General features: G+C 40.2%; 1 protein-coding gene across 1 annotated transcript; it reads left to right on the top strand.

Annotated features, from left to right (window-relative positions):
* Positions 1-140: 140 nt before the first annotated feature.
* heatr6 (HEAT repeat containing 6) lies at positions 141-23,017 on the top strand. The gene is made up of 20 exons (XM_080832036.1): positions 141-354; positions 752-859; positions 1,005-1,145; positions 6,299-6,414; positions 8,268-8,382; positions 10,664-10,765; positions 10,924-11,058; positions 11,837-12,066; positions 14,304-14,481; positions 16,231-16,437; positions 16,725-16,824; positions 17,465-17,787; positions 17,881-18,003; positions 18,427-18,516; positions 18,855-18,989; positions 19,123-19,245; positions 19,762-19,886; positions 20,218-20,320; positions 21,694-21,898; positions 22,291-23,017. The coding sequence occupies exons 1-20, from the start codon at positions 184-186 to the stop codon at positions 22,914-22,916; spliced, it is 3,456 nt and encodes a 1,151-aa protein (XP_080688162.1). The 5' UTR covers positions 141-183; the 3' UTR covers positions 22,917-23,017.
* Positions 23,018-27,109: the final 4,092 nt, after the last annotated feature.

Below are 27,109 nucleotides of genomic sequence, written 5' to 3'. Positions count from 1 at the left end.
CAAAAAACGTATTTTACTTCCTCGTTTCCTTTTACTTCCTGGGGTTATTGTGGGTTATCGTTGCTGAAAGAACGGAACTGAACTGACCTGAGCGGAACAGAATTGTTTTGTACACCACCCACATTGGACCACGCCAGTTACATTTGAAGTTAATTTTCAATTGTTCTGTGGACACATGTGGACATGGAGTACGCATCACCTGCTGACATGCTGTTCAGGCGCTATTATGATAAACTATGCTCATTGACGCCGTCCGACCACTCGAGCTTTAAAACAGAGCTCAACTTCTTACTGGATGAACTTATTTCCGAAAACTACAGCAACAATGTAACAAGAGACAACATACGCCCAGAGGTAACGTTTACATAATCACAACACCTTAACTTGAATTGACAGTTCTATGGCCGAAGGCTATTAACCAACGTTACTTACCTGTCATTGGAAGTTAGCCATCCCAGGTAACCGTTTCCCAGCCAAATTGGAGCGCCAGCTATCTGTCATTTTTTTTAACTGCTATTCTAAGGTTTACGGTGTTCATATACATGTTGTATTGTTGTAATCTCACTGTACTGTACACTGTTATACTGTCAATTATCTTTACATGATCGCGCACAATTGATTACCAATAGAAAGTATTTTCTAATGAAGGGTGCTTCATTTGCATGAAGGGACGTGCCGTCCCTGTACATACATTTGTAAAATCAGACAATGCCTTCATGCATCTATGGCATCTGTTTTTATTTTACTAAAGGATGTTTGCAGACTGCTGCTGAAGGCAAGTCAGTTGGTCCCATTCAACCAAGAGCACCTTGTTCTTAAACTTTGCCAACTCGTCAATTTACTACTTAACCAACTGCAGGTAAACAAGTTTCAATACCAGAAAAAATGCATAATACATTGCTTTATTGTTGTGTGAGTAATGTCCATGACCCAAGTTATCTATACTCACTATGATTCAGTTCATTTGGTGTAGAACTTCTCTGTTTTCATTTCTCATCCTGTAGTTCAGTATGGATGGACACACCCTCAACTGTCTGGTGTCCTACTACATCCAAGCCCTCCAAACATGTAGCTTGTGGACACATGCAGACATCCTCTTGGCCCTGTCATCTCTTGTGTGTGGTAATGGACCCAGTTGCCAACAGGTAGGGATTTATAGAGGACGATTTATGTTATTTAGTTTTTTCCCTTAATAGTGTCCTTAAGTGTTTTATATATAGCTTTTTGTACATTTAAAACAAAGTTACAAAGCCCAAAGATACACGCCAGAGGGAGTAACACTCTCCCACAGAGACCACTCTTCTCAGATACCTGAAATGCCTTGTTGTAATTGTTAACATTACCTCTGGGCGTATCTTGACCCTTGTTACATTGTTGCTGTAGTTTTCGGAAATAGGTGGTCTATATAGTGTTACAAGAGTGACTGAATGGATGGTTTTCTAGTTTGGGTGTGTAGGATGAAGAACGAGAACTTCAAATAAATTGAATGTAAACTCAGGTCTTGGGCAAATACCTAATTTGACATGTGGAGTTGTTGCCACTCCAACTCCACGTCCTGTACTGCAGGGCATGTGGTAGACTAGCCTAAGGCTAGGTATTCATCTGGTTTTAGCCAGGTTTCAGTTAGATCTCAATATGGTTGTCTGTTTTCAACTAATTTACAAGTGCAGCTTTTCATCTTAAAGACCGTATGTTAATAAGACCCAACTTTAGGTTAGAACTTGTAGTGTTTTATACAGATATCGTTTTATCTTTTTATCACATTTTCCTGCATCATACCTTTACAGTGTGCTTACATGCTCTGGGTAAAAGTACTGTTTGTATGTGATCCTATTGGGGCAGCAGAGGTAAGTAGAGGGTAGTATAGGGTAGTATTGGTTAGTATGGGTAGGGCTGGGCGGTATGACGGTATATTTAATTCAGTTCCATTCAATTTTATTTATATAGCGCCATAACAATACAATTGCCTCTAGGCGCTTTACAGAGCCCAGAGCCTGAACCCCCTTAGTGCAATCACAATGGTAACAGGGGCAAGGAAAAACTCCCTGTTAGGCAGGAAGAAACCTTAAGCAGAACCACGGCACATAAGGGGGGACCCATCTGCTTGGGGTCGGCCGGGTGGAGATAGGAGGGTGGAAGGGGGGAAGGGGGAGGGGTGTGTGGTAGAAGGGGAAGGGAAACAACAGGGGTTGTACACAGCCAGCATTTGGTCGATGTACATAGTATACAGACATCCGGTGGTAAATACATGATACAGGCAAGACCAGTTTAGTGGGTATAAACTGTACTCATAGGGTTACTGTTACAGGGGTAAGGGATGTAGGGACAGAGAAACATTTCAGTGGTGGCAATAGTTTATATTGTATATAAATGCTAGCAAAGGGTATGGTGTAGAGTAAGTGTACGCCATTGCGGTGGGTGCAATTGGCTGAGGGTTTCTACAGGTAGACCAGGTGGAGAGACTACAGCAGCGTCCCATGGCGGAGATAGTCTAGATTAGGAGGGAAAGAAAAGGAAGAGAGTGAGTGGGTAGAGTTCAGCTGTCCATATGCGTAGATGGAGAGTGGTGGGGGTGAGGAGCAATGTTTCCACTTCCATCAGCAATTATTGGAACATACTATAAGGGAGAGAACATTTATGTTAGTAGACATCAATTTCAGAAACAGATAGGGAGATACCTTTGGTTAGTAGATTTAACAGTAGGCAATATGGCTATTTTATCAGTGTTATTATAGGTATAAGCAATATGATATGAGAGGAGAGAGAGAGAGAGAGAAAGGGAGAAGATTTGTTTAGTAATGCAGGCATTTAGCATTTTGTTTGGTAGTGTACATATGGAGATATCCGTCGTAAGCTTTAGGGTTGCAGGGTACACAGCAGTGCCCAATTGGCTGGTGCCAGTCGCAACACGCGCCGTATGCTGTACCCGGGATCCGTAAAGGCCCTCCTTCACGGTACAACATACACTGTCTGTAGCCCAGTTTTGTTGATTAAGGGGGTAATGCACGTGTTTAGATGTGTTTAGTAAAGCTGGCATTTAGTATTTTGTTTGGTTTGGTACATTATGGAGATTTTAGTCGTAAGCTTTGTTAGGGTCGCAGGGTACACAGGCTGGTGACAGTCGCAACACGCGCCGTATGCTGTACCCGGAATCCGTAAAGGCCTTCCTACACGGTACAACATACGCTGTCTATAGCCCAGTTTTGTTGATTAGGGGGTATTGCATGTGTTTAGATATATTTAGTTTTGCTGGTATTTAGCATTTTGTTTGGTTTGGTACTGTATATATGGAGATTTTAGTCGTAAGCTTTGTTAGGGTTGCAGGGCAGCAGTGCCCAATTGGCTGGTGACAGTCGCAACACGCGCCGCATGCTGTACCCGGGATCCGTAAAGGCCTTCCTACACGGTACATCATGCGCTGTCTGTAGCACATATTTTTATTAGAAAATGTTTTGTGTTCGGATATGTCTGGGTGGCTGGCACAGCAGATGATGGGTTTGTCGACGCAACTACTTGTGGCTGTAGGATGCACTAAAGAGGAATGTCTTGAGTCTTGATTTGAATATAGGTACGGTGTCTGCCTTCCGGATGGAGGCAGGGAGATTGTTCCAGAGGAGGGGGGCTCGGTAGCTAAAGGCTCTGGCTCCTTTTGTGGTTTTTGATATTCTTGGAATTACCAGGAGGCCCGCACACTGGGAACGGAGCAGCCTTGGAGGGCAATAGGGGACAACTAATTCCTTGAGGTAGTTTGGAGCCAGGTCGTTTAGGGCTTTATATGTTAGCAGGAGTACTTTGAAATCAATTCTACTTTTGACGGGGAGCCAATACAGAGAGGCGAGTACCGGTGAGATGTGTTCATATTTTTTAGTTCTGGTGAGTGTACGGGCAGCTGCGTTCTGTATAAGTTGGAGGCTCTTTATTGAGTTGATGCTGCATACTGATAGGAGAGCATTACAGTAATCGAGGCGGGAAGTAATACATGCGTGGATTAGTTTTTCTGCATCTTGGAGGGATAGGACCTTTATAATTTTGGCAATATTGAGTAAATGAAAAAATTATGTGTTTGAGATCAGTTTTATGTGTGAGTCAAGTAGGAGGTCTTGGTTGATAGTAACACCAAGGTTTTTGATGTTAGTGTTGGGTGTTGGGAAGCCATTGAGTGTGGGTAAATGGGTAGATAGTGTAGTTCTCAATTGATGGGGGTCTACAAGCATAACCTCAGTTTTATCAGATTTGAGGAGCAGGAAGTTGTTCGCGATCCAAGATTTTACATCTTGCAGGCAAGCTTCTATCTTGGGTAGATGTACAATTTCATCAGGTTTCATGGATCGGTAAAGTTGGGTGTCATCAGCATAGCAGGGCTTGAGACTAACTTTTAGGAGCACTGTGATTTTGTTTTGTTGTAGAAAGGAAGTAAGTTGCTTAGCTACTAGTTTTTCAAGTATTTTTGACAAGAAAGGGAGGTTAGATATGGGTCTTTAGTTAGCTAGATTTTCGGGATCAAGGTTAGGTTTTTTGAGAGATGGTTTTATCACTGCTATTTTGAATGATTTGCCAGCGGTAAGAGCTGAGGCGAGGGCGACGGGTAATTTTGATATGAATTCAGCTGTAGTCCTGTCCTATAGACAACGGCTGTAGAAGTGGGTTCATTTCGATGTTGGACGGAGTTCTAATTTAATGTTGAATGTAATTAGGTGGTGATCTGAAAGGGTAATATTTTGGGGTAGAACAAGGTCAATGGTGGTGAGTTGGTGTGTTTACATGTTGTAAGAACCCAATAGAGTCAGTGATTGGAATGCAATTGTAAGGCTATTATTTTCATTATCAGAATTTACAACCAGGATAGGATATCAGAAAATTCGGATAAAAATTCAGTGTAGGGACCTGGTGGTCTATATAGTGTCACAAGAGTGACCGGGTGAGTGGCTTCTGAGTTTAGATGCATAAGATGAAGTACGAGGACTTCAAATGATTTAAATTTAGGTCTTGGGGAAATACATAGGTTAGCAAGGGAAATTGTAGCTACTCCACCTCTACGCCCTGTGCTGCGGGGGATGTGGCAGTTAACATGACTTGGACATTTAAGGCTATGAATTCATCTGGTTTTAGCCAGGTTTCAGTTAGGAAAGTATTTGGATGTTGTTGTCTCTTATCAGCTCATTTATAAGTGCACCTTTTGATGTTAAGGACCAAATGTTAATAAGGCCCAGTTTTAGTACTGTACAAGTTTCATTTTGTGCTGATAAGGTTTGTATCTTTATGACCCGGACAGTTGCCTTAAATGTTTAGATTCTCGCCTTGACTGATTGGTGCGCTTCTTAATGAAGAGGAGAAATGAGGATCAGCACAGTCTCTATCACTCGGGTTCTAAAAGATAAAATGCACACTATCAGCGACCGTCAAAAAATTAAAGCTAGATTGCCTTGGGGTGGAGGATGACGACGACGACGAGAAAAAGACCAGATTTTTTTTCAAGGCATGTCGGACTTGTGGACACTGGTTGCCCATCCATAAATATAATGTGTTATTATTATAACAAAAGAAAGAAAAAACGATTGATAATAGTTGTTTAAAATTGTTTTAGTTACAACTAATAACCACAAAGAAATAAGTATACAATTGAATATAATTGTCTTTTGTTCAAAAAATCTAAGAAAACATTTTGGATTTATAGACTAATGCCTAATAGTCTAATTATTGCTATTTGATGAAAATTGTTCATATACTGTAGGCCTAAATAAGTGTGTTTATTATTTTGAACAAAGGTTAAATGTTATTTCACAAGTTTCTAAAAGTGCCCCAATTTTTTTGTTAAATGCCCCTGGATTTCAGTAAGTGGAGGCAAAAAATTGCACCCCAAAAAATATGTAAATTTCCCACCGTGACACGTGCACATAACAAAGTTAAAGAATTTCCTCCATCCCTCTGACATTTGAAGAGACAGACATTACAATATATATACACTGTCATTTCTGTGCCAACCATGATCTGTACCAGCATGATTTCTGAATGGAAATATCAATGAATGCACTTATGCCTTGCAACACAATAGATTTGTTTGCTGGATTAATTCAATTCAATTCAATTCATTTTTATTTTTGGGCCATACCAATACAATTGTCTCGAGGCGCTTTACAGAGCCGATTACAACAAGTAACATATAATTCTGAAACGTAGTTGACTGTTGACACAATTTCATTTTAGCGTGTTGCAAAGAAGTCATCTTTGTTAAACTTCACTTGAAAACCAACTTATTTTGCAGTCCTTAAATGGAACCGTTACTTTTCTGTTTTTACAGCACCTTCCAAATCTCTTGGGACAGAACGGAATACTAGTGATCTGCAGTGCACCAAGTCAGCCTGACATGGAACTTCGTTCTGCTGCTATCCATTGCATGGCCAACTTCTGCCTTGGGTGAGGCCTGTTTTCAAAAATGTGATGGTGTTATTTTGGTAAAACATAATTTTGGTAAATGGTTGGAGGGGACATCTTATGAAAATGTAACTTTGAGTGCTTCTACATGTTAATTTGGGTATCTGGCATGTCTACCAAAAAAAGCAACCCATGCGGTTTGTTATGGTTAATCTATGTATACGCTGGAGCGAGCACTTCTTATCTTCCTGAATACTATTTCGTCACTAGTATCTATACATGAGGGGGGCGTGTGAGAGCATGTCAGCATGCTAACGTTTTACTTATTAGCAGCGAGGCTAGCTAGCTACTATGTGTTTCAATGGATTTCTGGTCTAAGCGTTAGCAGAGCTTCAGTTAAGACCTACAATACTCTGCAACATTGAGAGTTATTGTGAATACGCTAACAGTTAATTTAGCGGTATCAGACTGTTTTTTTTACATGTAACAATGTCGCTTATTGCGCTTTATATATGAAAAAAGATCGAAAATAGACCATTCACAATAAATTACTGTTCTCGCTGTCACAAATGACTGACTACTCATATGCACAAAAAAACACCTTTTTTGCTTGATTCCCCCAGGCCCATAGTCTGCTCTATAGATGTTAAATGTAGTAAGGACATGGGTTGGAGGCCAGAATGATCAACCATGCAAATTGGTTGATTCACAGATAATGACTGCATAATTACAATGTCATTCACAAAGAATAAATACCGGCAATATCTCCCTGCAGCAGATATTCTTCTTCTTATTCTTCTTATTCTCTTACATAAGCACACTTTATTTTTTACATACTCGAGTCACTAGCATTGGGTTGTCCTCAACACAGCCAGCATGACCATATGACCTTGGCCAATGTACAAACATACACATAGAATTGTCGAAGTGACAAAGTTCACTAACCATCCAGAAACGTTGAAGACTACATTCTTGAACTTGTCCGGGAGCCTCTTTTGTTCAGGGTCTAACTCTGGTTTAAAACGGTGTGGCTACACCTTTGTCATCCCATATTTTTCCTAAGATACACGCTCAACCATTTCTATGAGGGGGGAGGTGTTAGCTGCATGAGGTGCTCAAAACAGGCTGCTCTGAACAGGGCTGTTTTAGCCAGGGTAAAAGGGTGCTGATTTAAATTATCCTTGTGGTATTTTGAACAAAGTATGTTACAGACATTTCACTAAGGAACCATATCAACTTGTGGTAAAATGGGCATACGATGACTCCTTTAACACATTAAAAAGTAAGGTGTTGGCAGTCATTTATTATAGTATACCATATCGCAATATTTGTCATCATTGTCACCTATCCCTAGAGCCTATAAGTGATTATTACTACTAAATAATGTAATCATTTGTTTTATTTTATGTTATTAATTATGTAATTTTTGTATTGCTAAATTCAATATTTAACTTTGTTGTTTCTGTATTCATAAACTATGTAGTTTTAAGTTGGACATAATGTTGTAAATGAACCTTATATTTGCGTATACAGTATAAACATAAGAAATAGTCGTGTTACTTGGGGTTTCACTTAGTATATTGAAAGACCACTAAGTACAAAGGTGTTGATCATGGATTCCTACTGTAATTGATGGAATATGAGGATGACCTGAGGGACACTGTATGGTTGGAATTACTGGGGCATAAAAGAAGGTTGAGTGTAAATAAGATAAACTTGGACATTGCATTACCACTGTAAATGTGGAGATGATGGCAGATGGTCAAGAAGTGTCCAAGGTTAGGCTTTCCTGCAGGGCTGCTCAGTGGATACAAAATGTGCTTATCATTAATTTGATCAGATAAGTCATACTGATTGATGATGTCATTTTCTTTCTTTTGTCATTCTGATGATAGGGCTCCTGGGCAGCCATACCTAGAGGAGCCATACCGTGAAATCTATTTCAGGACATTCTTGCAGACATTGCAGACTTCCAAAGCACCAAGAGTTGAAGAGCTTGTCTTCTGTACTGTTAGTATTCTACCCTCACTGGACATATATTCCTTTTTGAAAAACTACAAATGTTTAGCATAAAATACTTACAGAAGCAATTCTCACAGACTGTTTTTAAATGGTTGCGATACTAATACAGTATTTATCAAGTATATGGTAAACGTTTTTACATATTTAAATTGACATACACGATTTGTAATTATGCACTTTTATATGGTGTTATTCTGCTAAAGCAGCTACAAGCTCAAACAAGCACCAGCATTTTGCATTTTAACTTTAACTTTAACTGACCCTTAGCCTTAACTTGCACATGTATTACAAAAATTGAATATACTTTGCCACACCAGAATGAGCACAACACACTTTGCATAGCTATTTAAGTATGTGGTGGTTTTCCAAAAGCATCATAAGCCTAAATAGTTCTAACGAATCATCTTTCATTTTCGTAGCATATCCCAAAAGCAGTATAACTTCAGTAGTCCTTGGATAAACACATAGATTAACGTATGCATAATGCACAGCATGAAAATATATATGTATTTGTTTTTTTAAAGCAAGAGTAGAGTAATGAACATACAGCCGGCCTTCTCAGAGATGGTTCATTCTTAAATTTGATATTCTGATGTTAAAGTTTATTCACCTTTAAATGAATTAGCATGTAGGTCCTTAGAAATTCAAATGGCAGTTTGACATCACCAAATTAGTTAATATTTCAGCACTGTTTCCATGAACATTAAGTGAACGTTAAGTGTGGGACATGTGAACACTCGTAACCACTAAACTGATGCCATGTCTCAATTCTAGGCTGACTTTTTTGTTTGATGCCCCACAGATTAAACAGGCATGATTCATTCTATTTAATCTGACCTAAGGCATCAAAAACTCTTAGCTGTTGTCATTCATGAATTAAATTCATGTTAGGATTCCAAAATCCTTATTTTGATGTGCCAACGCCAGTGTAATATGTACAGTGCCTGACAAAAGTCTTGTCACCTATCCAAGTTGTAGGCACAACAGATGATAACTTGACTTGTAGTTGATCAATTGGAATCAGAAATGGCTTCTATGAAAGACGAAGGCCTTTAGATTATGCTTATTATACCAACATAAAGTTGTGTATCATTAATTGAGTTTTATCATGTAATAAGGACAGACAGGTCAGATTGGGTTTGGACAAAAGTCTCGTCGCATACACAAAAATATTTTTTTTAACTTTTAATTTTACTTTGATAACACAAAAATGCTACAATAACATCAGAGCATAAAGTCATGGTGCCTTGGAAAAAAACAAATAATATTGTGTATGACTCCCATGAGCTTGGAGGACTGCATCCATATGTCTCGGCAATTACTCAAATAACTAATTGATGAAGTATGGAATGGCAAAGAAAGCAGTCTTGCAGGACTGGTTTCATCTTCCAAGCCTCCTCCTTCGTCCTACTTCAGACATGCTCAATAATGTTCTTGTCTGGTGATGGGCTGGCCAATCCCGGAGCACCTTGACTTTCTTTGGTTTCAGGAACTTTGATGTGGAGGCTGAAGTATGAGAAGGAGCGTCATCCTGCTGAAGAATTTACATTCTCTTGTGGTTTGGGATGTAATAGGCAGCAATAATCTCTTGATACTTCAGGCTGTTGATGTTGCCATCCACTCTGCACACCCATACTGGTTGTAACCCCAAACCATTTTTTTGCCAAAACGATAGACAGTGGAAAAGTGTCAGAAGGTTGATTTTTTTTCTTGATGAATCATCCATTAAAATGCATTATGATCGCTACGAATACTGCAGAAGACCTGTTGGAACCCGCATGGACCCAAGATTCACCCAGAAAACAGTCAAGTTTGGTGGAGGAAAAATCATGGTTTGTATGGGGGTGTGCAAAAGATCTGCAGAGAGGATGGCAACATCAGCAGCCTGAAATATCAAGGGATTCTTGATGGCGATTACATTCCAAACCACAGGAGACGGCAAATTCTTCAGCAGGATGGCGCTTCTTCTCATATTTCGGCCTCCACATCAAAGTGGTATGCGACAAGACTTTTGTCCAAACCCAATCTGACCTGTCTGTCCTTATTACATGATAAAACTCAATTAATGATACACAACTTTATGTTGGTATAATAAGCATAATCTAGAGGCCTTTGCCTTTCATATGAGCCATTTCTGATTCCAATTGATCAACTACAAGTCAAGTTATTATCTGTTGTTCCTACAACTTGGATAAGTGACATGACTTTTGTCAGGCATTGTATGTAAAAAAATATATATTTCTTTTATTTCTCTCTCTCTCTCTCTCAGTTGTTGCAGAGTGCCCTGAAAGGCATGCAGTGTTTCTTAAATGGAGTCAAGTGGAAACCAGGGCATGGGGATGATCTGGGATTTCTTCTGGCTGTACTAAAGGTGCTCGTTATATGAAGAGATAATAGGCTTTAACTTATGACTTAATGTAAACTACAGGTGGGAGAGGCAGATATAATATGTTGTATAATAATATAACATAATATGAAGTTATAAAACTTGATAATGATGTTAAGTTTATATCTATCTCTCTTCAATAGAAATTAATGTTCTACGGACTGCCAGGGATGATTGTGGAGATGCCTAAAATCCTTTATCCAGCCCCGCTACCACAGTATGATGGTGTGTCCGTTGCCAAGGTTTCAGAGGAGACCGTACCAGCAAAACCAGGAGGGGTATGAGTAATTTTGCTTAAGTTCACTTGATTGTTTTGCATATGACTTTGTACCTACTTGTACCGAAGAGTAGTGGTGAATCATGGCAGAATAATTAAGATGGACATTGTTATAATACTATATTACAGTAAAATTGAGTACAATGTTGTGACTTACTGATTGGGTCACTTGAGGTCTCAGTTTGGTTTTTATGACAATTTAATGGCTGTAACAATTGTGTCTCTGTATAGCGAAAGGTAACATTGGGAGGGGAGGTGACCTTTCTATACTGAATAGCATGCATTAGGCATGGTTTATATATTTTTTCAAGGAAATGGTTACCCCCTATGGTTCTAAAATAAAGCGTTTTCACACCAGAATATCTGAGTGTGTAGTAAAAAGTAACAGACACATAGACTATATACATGCAAATTCCCATTTGAAAGCAAAAATATCTTAACATGACACCTCCTTGAGAGATTTTATGTTATTCCAACTGCTGCACTATTCATGCAAACAAAAAACAAGCAAAATTTTCACAATTTTCAACTAACTTGCCTAGGCGCCCCCCCTTGACCCTTCTAAAACAATGTTAAAATTGTGGCCAAGCAGTGAACTGCAACCAGTCTGGGTTTTATATGACACTGAAACAGAGACCCTGTTCAAAGTGGGTTAAAATGCTGTCTAACGAATTACTTTCTGACTCTAATTCTGACCAGAGTGCAGGCCAAAATAAATCCTGCGCGGGCCACAAATTGGGTAGCCTTGGTTTATATGATATGCTTCGCTTCCCTGACAGAACAAAAAGAAGAAGCCTCGTGGGAATGTTAAGAAGGCAGAATTTGAGGGAAAACGAGTTGAGAAAGAAGAGACTGCAAAGGACCAGAAAGAGCTTGAGCTGAGACAAGGTGGTGGAAGAAACCCCAGAGAAATGATGGGCAACTGGTCCCAGAAGCCCTCACAACTGTCCTGGAGAAGCTCAGAGTCCGAGTTCTCTGACACCGAGGGAGGCGCTAATGCAAAGCTAAGGTACGCCATCATTTTTTTATTATTGTTTATTTATGCGATTAAATAACCCCAAATCATAGTAAAATGTATTTTCTTTTTAGCAGTTGGGCGGCGCGGTTTAAATAAAACTCCACAATGAGAAGGAAACAGAGGTTTTGAGTAGAATATTCAAAAAAACAAAGCTTTATTTCAAGAACACACAGTGCTCAACACTATTCAATAACAACTATCAACAAACTGTAACTTTGGCCATAAGAGGTTCAGAACAGAATGATTGGGAAACAATGGATTGGGTTTCAGAGGTTTACAGAATAAAACAGGTGCCCACACATTCACATGAAAGAGGTTAAGATGGCTGCGGCAAGATTCGTGATTGAATCTTACATTTCTGGGTGCTTTAGTTCCCTCACCCCCGTTGCAGTCCAGAGTGTTTCAGCCCCAGGACTTTGGAACAACAGGCAGGGAAAACAAAAAAAAAGCATCACTCACTGAAAAACCAGCTAACCAGCTCCGGTTAGCATACAGGCTTGATGAGAAGCTCTGGTTGTACGTCCTCCCGCGGTCAGTGCTCTGCTGCTGATTTTTTAAATCTGGACGTTCGGGTCCCATGTCTTTCAGTCTCTTCTTATCGACGTATGATCGTCGATTAAAAGGTGTTTCACGAAGAGATACCACAGTGTTTTCAGTCGACATACTCACAGAATCAAAGTCTCTGCTTGATATGTTGCTCACGTAGAGAACGTGAGATGGGATGTGAAGGAATGATAAAGGTATCTGATTCGACGAATAGTCCAGTCGCTTTGCGCCCCAGGATCGAACTGTCATCCGCCAATGAGAAGCTGTCCTAGCTCAAATGTTTCTGCTCAGTATGAGGGCTCCCATTGACTTCAACTTGTCCGGCGCCCCACCGCGGAGGAGGGGCTTTTCTGAGTGATCACTAATGGCAATATATTATATTTGGTCACATTTAAGTGGTTGTTGACAGTGGCTTACGGTCTCCCACACACATTTAATGCGTTCACACAGTACATTTCTTATTTTAATTATTTGGTACATAAAATTTTAAGAGGGGCGGCGCCCTGTATTGATGCACCTCCACTGATTATATGGATAACAAAAGATAATAAACACGTATTTTCCCTATGTTTTAACTTTACATTTTACCTGTATTTTACCCGTATGGTCGATGGTGGGGATGGCATGGGTACATGTGGGCTGAGGGTTTCTACAAGTAGATTGGGTAGAGAGAGACTACAGCAGCATCCCACAGCGAGGATACTCTAGACTAGGAGGGGAAGAAAGAGACAAAGTGAGTGGGTAGAGTTCGGCTGCTGGTTTGCGTAGATGTACTTGATGGATATGGTGATGAGGAACAATGCTTCCATCAGCCTTTGTGATCAAAGGTCACACTATGAGAGAGAGAACATTTTGTTAGTAGACATCAATTTGATAAACAGATAAATATGTACAGTCAGGCCAGAAAGTCTGCACACCCCTTTCACCTTCTCAACGTTGTATTACGTTACAGACTTATACTACAATAGATTTAGTTAATTCAGAAATGGAATGGTTAATTCAGAAATGGAACAGACCTGGTTAAGACCTGCTTTTATGAGGTAGAGATTTCTCATGCAAATTAGAGAAGCGCTCTCGTCAGGCAGTTTTAGTAAATACCACAGAAAACATAATTAGGCACACTTTACGCATCTCCTTCCATCTGTTTGTGGCTAACACCCACTTTCCCTTATACCATTCCAGCAGTGGGCAATCTCAAGTTTTTGCTCAAGTGCGCCCTTCTTTCTAAATACATGTCTTTACCCGCATTTTTGATTTTTGCGCTGAAATTACGTCGGAAGTGGGCGCAATTCTGTTAGTAAATGAGGCCCCAAGGGTCTACTTTTAAACGATTGCTTTAATCACATTTATAAGGAGTTGGTTTTCCAAGCAGTAAATTTGCCTTAGTTTTCAGTCTTGTTTTTATTTTGCAATGAATTACTTAATTAAGTTAAGGTTATCTAAATCTTGTATTTTATATGAATGCTTTTAAATTTGAGTTGATTCCTGTCGAGCATAATTTAAATTATATTTTCCTGTATGTTTTTATATAATGTATTCTTTTCATGTGTTTTTCAAATCATAAACCAGTATGCAAATCATACTACCATTTGGCTTGGATAATTATTCATACAGAAAATACATATGGCCAGGCTGCACAGGCTGTACTAGATGCTCCTCAAATGTTTGTTTGCACATTGCAGGCTGTACCAGATGCGGATACGTCAGGGTTCCCTGCACTGTTTCCTGTCTTTGGTCAAATGCGTGGACAAACGTGTTATGTTTGGTTTCTGGTCCGCATTCATCCCTGATACCCCCCCCATTGGTGGACCTCCATGCCTCACACTCCTCACGGTTGCTCTGAAAGACCCGTCACCAAAGGTGAGACCGTGCATCCTCGGTAAATACCATACAAATCCCAATAAGCACCTGGCCTTGTATTTGCTTGAATTACTTTACTGGTGACAATGAAATGAGCTTGACGTTTTGGTCGCATGAAGTCATCGCATGTCATAGCTAGATTACTTTACATTTGGTGAAATCTGATGTCTTTTACCCAAGGTTTCTATTGCGTTGTTTCTTAACTGAGCTAACCTGAACTGAAATCAAACGTAAAGGATCTTTGAATAAAAGACTTGACTTCAAGATATTGTACGATCAGGATCTTTCCAGATTGTATTAGGTTGCAATTATAAATAGAACTGCATAGCGTAAACTTTATCTAAATAACTGAATACAATCATCTTAATCTTAAAATAAGAGATAATTCTAAATGTTCTGGACATCAGGCAGTCATGAGTAGAGATGTTGATCAGCCTCCTGCCATGATCCTTCTCAAAGGTGTCCTTGTATGTCCACATTATTATACTACCTGTACTGTAGACATGTACTTGTTTTTAGTGAAAAGCAGAAACTGACTTCTTAAAGAGAATATAATTGTAGGCACCTCTGTCAGTTCAAGGTTCTAGGTAAGTTATAGGACCAGCTATTCCATTACCTTGGAAATAAAGTGTGGTGTAGAAATTGGTTTATAGTTATGTGAAACTGAAGTCAAGGTCAAATGTAGGGGTTGAACACTTGCTATTTTAAAGTAATCGGGAACACAACCATCGGATAGAGAGCTGTTTAAATCACCAAAATATGGGAGGCATGTACGGCTGAAACCACTTTAAAGGAGTAGGAGTAGGAGTCACACCTAATGGACTTCCAGGTGACCTAGTGTGAGCTGCCGTACCATTCAAATCTTCTCAAGAAATGGGCTCAAATTGACATTTTAGTTTGTCGTTGGGAGATGGTATATATCCTCAATAGAGGTAGGTGGAGTTACCTGTGATGTGATTTTACCCACCCAGAATCTAGCATAGATTCATTCAAGACTTAAATCGTTTAGATTGAGCCAGTTATTAATACAAGACTTTAATCATTTAGATTGGGACAGTTTTACAAGGGACATTTTGAACTGAAACAATATGACTTTTGAAGCAGAAACTGGAGTGATAACAGGTTTTATTGAAGCAGGCAGAATTATTCTACAAAAGTGGAAGAGCCCACACACACACCAAAGGGTTACAGAGTAGCTCAAGCAGAGATAGCCTCTTTTGAACTTATGATAGGAATGGTGCAGATTAACTCCAGCAAAGCATGGCTGTATTTTGTCTACAGTTTTGGTACAAACTCTTAGATGGGATGCAGGACTTTAATGTATATAATGGAGAGGAGTGTATGTGTATTTCACTTAATGAATGCTTTGGTATGTAAACTGTAATGGGTCTGGGGTGCTGCTTGGGTTCATATAGGCTGCCTTTAAGGTTTTGAATTATGTTTGTTTTTGTGTGTTTTTTTTTGTTTGTTTGTTTGTGCTTTCCCTCTCAAATGTGAGATGTTTTTGTAACACATACAGTGTCCAAACTTCTGACTGGTACTGTATGTGTAAATTATATGTGTATATGTCTATGCATCTTAAAGAATTTAACTTAAAAACTTAAATGACAAAAAACAATATGCCTTTTGATGCAAAAACTGACAGTTGACAGATGTCTCTAAATGGTTAAAAAAATAATATCAGGCTTTGCAAAACATGCAGTTAATAATCCTTTTGTCATCCCATCGTTTTCCTTTATTTGACCTTAGGTACGGGCAGGGTCACTCCAAGTGCTGTCAGCTCTGCTTGAAGGGTCTCGACTCTTTTTGTCTTCAGCAGAGGACACTAGCGCTCCTCGCCAGGCCTTCACCTCCTTCTCTGCAACACTTGCATCCAGCCTCAGAGAGCTGCACCGCAGTCTGTCGCTAGCACTAATGGCTGAGTCTTCGTCACAGACGCTTACCCAAGTTATAAAGGTAATGTAATATAGGTAATAACATATCTACATCTTTACAGGTTTACAGGAGCTAATCATGTTCAACTGCTTTTACGTCTGAAAACAAAAACACTTTTTCTTTTACAATTACACACAATTTTTTATTTGAGACAATCACTATTGCAGGCTTACAATATTAAATTAAATAGGGCTTACACATATTTGCAATTTTGACTGAAATGTTTGAAACTTTTTGGTTGTTGTTGATGCCATACAGTTTTTTTTGTTTTTCAATGCCTGACATCTTAGCTATGACTTGTCTTGCAGTGCATGGCTCATCTGGTGTGCAATACACCATACCACCGCCTGCGACCGGGGCTGCTGAGCCCAATTTGGAAACAAATTCAGCAATATGTTCGTCATAGAGGTATGTATGTCTGTCTTAAGCACACTTGTATACTTGTGGCTTACCGATACAGTGGGCAGATTTGTTAATTCGGAAATGTGCGATTAGACTGGACCTTTAATTATTCCGGTTATCACAAGGTCCTGTCATTTTGTTTGTATTGGCAACATATAAAATTGCTGGCTGTATTTGATGCTGTGCTTGCTGATTTGCTGACAGCTGTGCACAAACCATGTAGAGAATCCTTCTAGATATGTTTTACAAACAGGTAAAAAGGTGTAGGTATATTGACTCTGTCCATAGGCAGGGGTACCAAAGGGTAATGTAGGTATATGACCTCTGTGGAGGGGTCCCAAATAAACGTAGGTGCAATTGTGCATTAATCTAATGAGGGCCACCAAGATGATGTTGGTACTATCCTGACAACAGCATTAATAAAATGTTGGTGATCTCACCGGATTGGATAGGCATCCACTATCCACAGCCCACAGATCAATGAAGTAAACACATGGACATGTCTACAACTTAAGGATCATTCCCAAATCACTCTCATAAATTAGTCTCATAAATCCCTTTTCTATACAGGTACTTTGATTCAATTAATTTGTTTCAAATAAAAATGGTAACATTGTTTACCATTCCACTTTCTTTCCTTTCTTAGATGTGAATGTGCGTGTGTCCAGTCTGACCCTTTTGGGTGCACTGGTCTCTGCTCAGGCCCCTCTGCCTGAGATTCAGCTACTACTACAGCAACCAGTTACGATGTCGGGTGACTTGGGGTTCCCACGCGAGGAGCATATGTCTCAGAACTGGAGACAGCAAAGTCCATTGGAGGATGGTGAAGAAGGAATCTCTTGGTTGCTGGGGCTTTGTCTATCTTTGGTAACCCAGCCAAGAGAGGGTTCTCACTCTGACAGTGAAACAATCCCTCACCTGTCTCCTAATCTTTTAGAGCCTTCACCTGTCAGGCTCGAGGCTCTCCAGGTGAGATCATCTGTCATTTCTGTGTAGACATGTTTTATGTCTGCTTGTCGTCATGGCGTGTTGTTCATGTCTCAACCTCGCTGCTTCTTCCAGGTTTTAGCTCACCTGGTGAAGGGCTACTTCTATCTGACACAGGGGTGGCTACTTGACTTGTGTCAGGTCAGTGCTTGCTGTCTGAGGGAGCAAGATCCATCTGTGCAGTTACATGGAACAAAGGTGAAATTATACTCCTGCCCTCTATAGCTACCTTTCATTCATCAACTCGTAGCATTAACAATTGCAACATTGAAAGCCCTGTGTTACCTCATATTTGTACGCCAGTGGAACGGTCATGGTTGACCTCTAGGAGTTTCTTATAAAACAGGTGAACTTAAAAATGTAAAACATGACTGGAATTATACTTCAGTAAGATTATTATTACAGTTTTTTTTTTTTTTCAATAATTTTACTTCAATGAAAAGGTAAGATTTTTGTGACTATTTTGAGTGAAAGACCAAGCGGATGAACAGCAAAGACAAATTTTTTTTATAGCCTGTTTTGCTCATATTCACTAGGGATGCCAATATTTGTGGAAGACACTGTAGATGCAAATTCAGTTCAGTTCACATTCACATTTCAAACTCTTTCCTTTGATCAAAGTTGTTGGAGGAATTGGGAACAGCTATCATCCAGCAATACAGAACAGAGGAAATAATTGCAGAGAATATAAAACATGTGCCCCTCTGTAAGGTATGTTGGAGGGTCTGCATGAATTTGTGCATGTCAGTGATGTTATAGCATAATATTTCTTGCCATTAATAAGGATCCAAATGTTAACCCTTTGAAGCTGAGGCCTGTCAGGCACCGTGGATGTTGTTTGACATGCCTTCATGGTTTTATACTCTTCCAAAGTGCTACATAACTAGCACAAACTCAGTTACAATAATCTCAGAGCAGTAAGAATGATCTACATTTTTGGTTAAAACAACTGTTAACAGTTTTCAGTGGTGCTGAGATATTGTAAGAAAAGACACACTTATTGTCTGTTGCAAGACTTTAATAATATATAACAATCATAACAATGGCAGGTAATCCAGTTCTGGACCGAGGTGTTGAGTGGACCGCTGACCACTGCTTTACAAAATGAGCAGCATCCTACTCTGCAGACCAGTGCCTGTGACACCCTCTCCTCCATATTGCCACAAGCCTTCAGGAAACTTCCGGTGAGCGCACACACACACACTCACACACACACACACACACACACACACACACACACACACATACAATGCAAACTAATGCAACATTTCATGATCGTGTTGAATAACCTAATGGGTTTGGTTTTTCATGTTTTAGGAGAAGACCCAGATGTTGTGTATGACCATGTTGTTGGGTCTAACCTACAGTGAGAACTCCCTAGTGAAGGCTGCTTCAGTCAGAGCCCTTGGAGTCTACATCCTTTTCCCTGGTCTTTCGGAGGTATCACTGTCCCTACACAAAACACACACTATTGTTTCTCTTCACTTAGGTCAGCTGTTCTTGCCATAATATGGATGAATATAGTAGGCAAATAGGACTTTTATATACCAACAACAACTCGGCACAACACAACTGGTCTCAAATGCAAGAACGGAAGAAGTTCTACGAGTGAACTTTTGCCAAGGGTTAGACAAATGACCAAAGGATGTGGAAAGGAAGGGGTGTGAATAGATCCCTAAGCTGTTCTAGAGTAAAGCTCTGACATATAGGCTATCTACTGACTTCAGCTTTTAGCTTATCCTTAGATTCTTATCATTAGATTATTTGTTTAATCCCTTTTTAAGCATTCAGTTTAAAATAAATGTAGTAAACTTAATGCTGTATTATGAGGTATAGATTAATAGTGCACAGCTAAGCAATTGAATAGTGACCTAGATCGTGTACATCTATCTATGACATCTATCTATAAAACTCTTTAATGCAGAAAATAATTTGTTCTATCTTTGATCCATACAGGATGTGATGTTCATGCTGGACAGTGCCAACGTCATCCTCACTGCACTTGAGGATCATTCACCTAATGTCCGTGCAAAGGCAGCCTGGTCACTTGGAAACCTCACAGATGCAATCATAGTTAACATGTGAGACACATTTGAGTCAGATTTAAACAATGTTAATATGTGAGAGACACATTTGAGTCCGGTTCAAACATGTTAACATGAGTCAGGTTCAAACAATGTTAACATGTTAGAGAGACACATTTGAGTCAGGTTGAAACATGTTAACATGAATCAGGTTCAAACATTGTTAACATGTGAGAGAGACACATTTGAGTCAGGTTAAAACAATGTTAACATGTGAGACACATTTAAGTCAGGTTCAAACATGTTCATTTTCTGTATTGTGGGCCTGTGGTTTATATTGTATTTTTTGTATCAGTGCTTGTATCAGCTTGTCTTTTTCTCTTATCAGCTCCAGGGAGTCTGTAGCTATTGACTTCCAGAATGAGTTGTCTAGTGGACTACTTCTTAAACTAGTGAAGTCTTCCATTCAAGCATCTAAGGACAAAGATCGGGTAAGATTAAAACCTTCTTGTTTAGCTATATTGCAACCTGCAGATATAATGTGTTCCTTAGAGCAGGGGTCCCCAACCTTTTTTGCACGACGGACCGGTTTAATGCAGGCAATATTTTTCACGGACCAGCTTCAAGGTGTGGCAGATAAATACGGCAAAAATAAAATAACACCACCTAAGTGCATGAAAAATACAACTCACCATAACGATGAATCAGTGCTTGGTCTCCATGTGCCGAAGCAGTTTTGAAGGCTTAATTGGCTCGTTTGCTAGCTTGTCGCCACCTATTATACAGAGCGGCTTGGTGCTTGAAAATCACCTGTTGTGATAAACCTGTATTTTAAGTATGACTCATGGTATTGTCTGTTAAAAGAAGCTTTCTCTCTTGGAGGCCGTAGGCTCCTGTTCTGGCTCCTCAGTTGGCCTTTTCCGATTTACAAAGAAGCTCTCCAAAGACGTTTGTTTTTTTTACAAATTTTCGCTAGTTTGCGGGCTTATTTTTTGAGTGACGTATCACGTGAACGAGACAAGCGTCTTGACGTGACAAGAGGCACAGGCGAATGTTACGTCCGGGATAATCCGGTAGTTTTTCAAAATAAAACACCTTTCAGACTCTAATGATTAACACAGCGGAAATTATATAAATTATTTATTCTTTCTGTGCGGCCCGGTAACAAATGCCTCACGGCCCGGTGTTTGGGGACCACTGCCTTAGAGGGCAAATCATACTGACCTGCAATAGTCACAGCTGATTACAATTCAATTCAACTCAATTCAATTTTATATAGCGTCAAAACACAATACAATTGTCTCAAGGCGCTTTACAAATGCAGTCAATTAATCAGATACTCATAAATGATCCAGATTTATAACAATGTTGAATGTCGTTTTCATCACATTAAACATTATGAAGGTTGCCGCTACTGGTAAGAGTATCATGACATTCATTTGCTATAATATGTCAGGAAAATGGTGTAAACGGTGTTCATAACTGCTGCCTGCCACAGGAGATGAGTGTAAAGGGTGTTTATAACTGCTGCCACAGGAGATGAGTGTAAAGGGTGTTTATAACTGCTGCCACAGGAGATGAGTGTAAATGGTGTTTATAACTGCTGCCTGCCACAGGAGATGAGTGTAAAGGGTGTTTATAACTGCTGCCTGCCACAGGAGATGAGTGTAAAGGGTGTTTATAACTGCTGCCTCACACAGGAGATGAGTGTAAAGGGTGTTTATAACTGCTGCCTCACACAGGAGATGAGTGTAAAGGGTGTTTATAACTGCTGCCTGCCACAGGAGATGAGTGTAAAGGGTGTTTATAACTGCTGCCACAGGAGATGAGTGTTAACGGTGTTCATAACTGCTCCCGGCCACAGGTCAAGAGCAATGCGGTGAGGGCGCTGGGAAACCTGCTGCATCTGGTGCAGCCACAGCAGCTGGAGCAGCCTGGGTTTGAGGAGGTCCTGGAGCAGGGCATGTGTGCACTAGTGGATACAGTGCAGGGGGATGCCACAATGAAGGTCCGCTGGAATGCCTGCTATGCTTTAGGCAATGCCTTCAAAAATCCGGCATTACCCCTGGGTAAGAGGGCCTGTTCACACACCACAGACCAAAGAGTTTCTTTCAGCTAAATGAACACAATTCAAAACCAAAGCATACTGTGCTTTCTGATTTTCTTGGAACTACAAATGACAAAAAGGGGCAATTTGAAGTAACTTTATACTGTTTAACTTTATCAGAAAAAATATCCTACATGATCCTTCCTTAGTTTTTCTCCAAATTTGTATCATGTTTACCTGTACCACATGTTTACCAACACCAAATGTTTACAAATATATGGCAATTTGAACTTTGTGTTGTGGCATGTGTGGATGAGCTGAGGGGTTTGGTTGGTCATGAGAAGTTCACAGCCTGAAGACTGTTTTAAATACCTTATAAAATACGATTTATCCTTTTTTTTTCTCCACATACAGGCACTGCAAGCTGGTCAGCGAAGGCCTACTCTGCCTTGTCTTGTGCTGTAGTGTCTTGCAAGAACTTTAAGGTTCGCATTAAATCGGCTGCTGCCCTGTCAACCCCCTCTTCCCGTGCTCAATATGGCAATTCGTGCCAGTTTGCTCAGGTATGGGTAGCAATTACGAAGGCACTAGAAAACAGCAAAGAGGGCGTGGACTTCCTGGAGTATCGGTACCATACCAGTCTGTGTGCTCAGCTCTGCCAGTCACTGCTCCATCTACTCAGCCTCTGCCAGCCACAGGACCTGGGGACGATACAAGGCACAGTCACTGGCAGCTTCGGGTCCAGCCTTATGGGATTTCTGGTGAACTATCTTGTTGACGATGTGTCTAGGGAAGGAAAGGGTAACGAAGAGGAGAACCAGTCCCAGGAGAGGATGAAGGGAATGGCGGACGCTTTGGGTGCGTTGAGGAAACTGGCCAATGAGAAGGAGGGATGTAGTGCTGGTGTAGACATCGTCATTGAGTTTTTAGAGGGGGTGGTGACCAATGTGACCAATGACAAGCAAATGAACCCCCTAGGGCCACTGTCTGTTCCTCATGCTTCCCAGGACCACACTGATCAAACCACACAAGCCACTTAGGTTTAGTTTAAAAGGTTTTTTTCCCCTATAATTTTACCCCAAGTTTTTATATACTAAATATTTGTACCTTTGAAACTTGTTCATTGAATAAAGATGTTTAAGGGAAATATAGTCTCATATGCAGCAAGTTATTTTCTTGTTTTATTTCCGTTGTATTGTTTATGGAAGTATTTAACCAAATAATTCAATTAAATTCAATGAATGTATTCATATCTAAGAGAAGTGTGACATGAAGAGATCATTTAGATGGATCAGGCATATCAGACTTACATATCAAATGGATCAGGCATAGCACACATACATATCAGATGGATCAGACAAACCTCAGATGGATAAGGCATATCAGACATACATATAAGATGGATTCAATTCAATTTTATTTACAGTGCCACTTAAAAGTATGTGAACCCCTTGACCACTTAGGAGTTTTCTGTTGTTTTACCATGATTTTTCATTTTTTTCATCACCAATTTTCCATAGAAGGAATGTCAGGTTTATGTTTATCATTTGCATGTACTTTTTTTTAGAGGGAATTGTTTGAGTAGCCAAAAGACTACATGAAACATGGAATTAGTCCATTTCAAAAGTAAGTGAACCCCCAGCTGAATTGGTAAAGTCAAGCAGGTAACAGATTCAGTGAAACTTATTTTGGTGCTTAATTAGTCAATTTAGCAAACCGATCATCTGAGACATCCTTAGGGAAAGGTTTGGGCAACACAGATTAAAAGAGAGAGGAAACCAACCAAACTACTGTAGTGCCAAGGTGTACCCACACAGATCAACAATGCCGAAAGGAAACGAGATATCCGAGAACATCAGGAAGAAGGTTCTGACAGCCCATCAGTCTTGGGAAAGCTATAAGACCATCTCCAAAAGATTCCAGCTCCATCCATCCATCCAAGACAAATAATTTAGAAATGGAGGGCATTCAACATGACCGCATCTCTGCCTAGAAGTGGACGCCCATCAAGACCATCACCAAGAAGCACCAGAAGAAGAATAAATCAGGTAAAAGTCAACCCACACATCACCTCTAAAGAGTTTCAGACCTCTCTGGCAGCATCTGGGGTAAATGTACATGGGTCTACAATCAGACGAAAATTGAATAGACATGAGATTCATGATCGGGTTGCTAGAAGGAAGCCTCTGCTCTCAAGAAAGAACAAAACTGCCTGTTTCAACTTTGCCCGAGAGCACTTGGATAAACCAAAGGCCTTCTGGAAGTCCCTTCTTTGGACAGATGAGTCCGAGATAGAATTATTTTGTCACGATCAAAACCAACAATTTTTGTCTGATTGTAGACCCATGTACATTTACCCCAGATGCTGCCAGAGAGGTCCGAAACTCTTTAGAGGTGATGTGTGGGTTGACTTTTACCTGATTTATTCTTCTTCTGGTGCTTCTTGGTGATGGTCTTGATGGGCGTCCACTTCTAGGCAGAGATGCGGTCATGTTGAATGCTCTCCATTTCAAAATTATTTGTCTTGGATGGATGGATGGAGCTGGAATCTTTTGGAGATGGTCTTATAGCTTTCCCAAGACTGATGGGCTGTCAGAACCTTCTTCCTGATGTTCTCGGATATTTCGTTTCCTCTCGGCATTGTTGATCTGTGTGGGTACACCTTGGCACTACAGTAGTTTGGTTGGTTTCCTCTCTCTTTTAATCTGTGTTGCCCAAACCTTTCCCTAAGGATGTCTCAGATGATCGGTTTGCTCAATTGACTAATTAAGCACCCAAATAAGTTTCACTGAATCTGTTACCTGCTTGACTTTACCAATTCAGCTGGGGGTTCACTTACTTTTGAAATGGACTAATTCCATGTTTCATGTAGTTTTTCGGCTACTCAAACAATTTCCTCTAATTAAGAACATGCAAATGATAAACATAAACCTGATATTTCATCTATGGAAAATTGGTGATAAAAAAATGAAAAATCATGGTAAAACAACAGAAAACGCTTAAGTGCTCAAGGGGTTCACATACTTTCAAGTGGCACTGTATATAGAGCCATAACAATCCAATTAGCTTTACAGAGCCCAGAGCCTGAACCCCCTTAGTGCAAGCACAATGGCAACAGGGGCAAGAAAAAACTCCCTGTTAGGCAGGAAGAAACCTTAAGCAGAACCACGGCACATAAGGGGGGGACCCATCTGCTTGAGGTCGGCCGAGGGGAGTTAGGAAGGTAGGGAAGGGGGAGGGTTGTATGGCATAAGGGGAAGGGAAACAACAGGGGTTGTAAACAGCCAGCATTTGGTCGATGTACAGTATATATACAGACATCCGGTGGTAAATACATGATACAGGCAAGACCAGATTAGTGGGTATACACTGAGCTCATAGGGTTACTGTTACAGGGGTAAGGGATGTGGGGACAGAGAAACATTTCAGTGGTGGCAATAATGTATATTGTATATAAATGCTAGCATAGGTTATGGGGAAGAGTAAGTGTACGGAAATACGGTGGCGGTGGGTGCAATTGACCAAGGGTTTATAGACCAGGTGGAGAGACTACAGCAGCGTCCCATGGCGGAGATAGTCTAGATCAGGAGGAAAAGAAAAGGAAGAAAATTATTCTGTAGAGTTCAGCTGTCCATATGCGTAGATGAGGAGTGGTGGGGGTGAGGTGCAATGTTTCCACTTCCATCAGCAATTGGAACATGCTATAAGGGAGAGGGATGTAGGGACAGAGAAACATTTCAGTGGTGGCAATAATGTATATTGTATACAGTACCTTGCGTAAGTATTCACCCCCTTGGATGTGTTACCCTTTTATGGCTTTTATAAATCAGTCATGGTCAATATAAGTTGGCTTTTTGGACAAAAAAAATCACAAAATAGCTCTCTTTAATGTCAAAGTGAAAATATATTTCTACACAGTTATGTAAATTAAATACAAATATGTGATGAAAATAAGTGCTTGCATAAGTATTCACCCCCTTTATCACCCCCTTTGTATAGACTGACCTAATTCAACAGAGGTCCAGCCAATTGGTGCTAGAAGTCTCACAATTTGTGTAATGGGGGTCAGTGTGCAGTGAATGTGTCTCAAGTGATTGTAGTATAACGACACCTGTGTCTGGAAGGTCCATTCACTGGTCAGTATTCAGTAATCAGTATTACTGGCTATTGTTAAACCATTAAGACCCAAGATCACTCTAAGCAACTCAGAGAAAAGGTTGTTGAAAAGTATAAGTCAGGGGAAGGATACAAAAAAATGTCCAAGGCACTAAACATCCCCTGGAATTCTGTTAAATCCATCATCAAGAAATGGATGGATTGTGGCACATGTGTAAATCTGCCTAGATCAGGCTGTCCTCACAAACTGAGGGGCCGTTCAAGAAGGAGACTAGTAAGATAGGCCACCAATAGACCTATGACTACTCTGAAGAAGTTTCAAGCTTCAGCAGTTGAGATTGGAGAAACTCTGCATACCACCACTGTTGCCTTGGTTCTTCACCAATCTAAGCTTTATGAAAGAGAGCCACTGTTGAAAAAAAAGGATCGACTACAGTTCGCCAAAAGGCATGTGGAAGTCTCCATGGTCAAGTGGAAGAAGGTTCTGTGGTTTGATGAGACCAAAGTGGAGCATTTTTTCAACAGTGGCTCTCTTCAATAAAGCTTTGATTGGTGAAGAACCAAGGCAACAGTGGTGGTATGCAGAGTCTCTCCCATACCAGCTGCTGAAGCTTGAAACTTCTTCAGAGTAGTCATAGGTGTCTTGGTGGCCTCTCTTACTAGTTTCCTTCTTGCATGGTCACTCAGTTTGTAAGGACGGCCTGATCTAGGCAGATTTACACATGTGCCATATTCCTTCCATTTCTTGATGATGGATTGAACAGAATTTCAGGGGATGTTAAGTGCCTTGGACATTTTTTTGTATCCTTCCCCTGACCTGTACTTTTCAATAACCTTTTCTCTGAGTTTCTTAGGGTGATCTGTGGTCTTCATGTTGTAACAGTAGCCAGGAATACTGATTACTGAATACTGACCAGTGAATAGACCTTCCAGACACAGGTGTCGTTATACTACAATCACTTGAGACACATTTACTGCACACTGATCCCCATATCACTAATTGTGAGACTTCTAGCACCAATTGGCTGGACCTCTGTTGAATTAGGTCAGTCTATATAAAGGGGGTGATAAAGGGGGTGAATACTTATGCAATCACTTATTTTCATTACATATTTGT

This window comes from Sprattus sprattus (assembly GCF_963457725.1).
Source record: "Sprattus sprattus genome assembly, chromosome: 2".
Classification (NCBI taxonomy): Eukaryota; Metazoa; Chordata; class Actinopteri; order Clupeiformes; family Clupeidae; genus Sprattus; species Sprattus sprattus.
Note: the sequence above shows the minus strand (reverse complement) of the source record. Positions and strands in the feature narration are given on the sequence as shown.

Excerpts from the sequence above, each read along its gene's own strand:
- heatr6 (XM_080832036.1), top strand. The coding sequence starts at position 184 with ATGGAGTACGCATCACCTGCTGACATGCTGTTCAGGCGCTATTATGAT. Across the intron at positions 12,067-14,303 it reads GGCGCTAATGCAAAGCTAAG|GCTGTACCAGATGCGGATAC; the intron begins GTACGCCATCAT and ends TGCACATTGCAG. Across the intron at positions 19,246-19,761 it reads TTTTCCCTGGTCTTTCGGAG|GATGTGATGTTCATGCTGGA; the intron begins GTATCACTGTCC and ends TGATCCATACAG.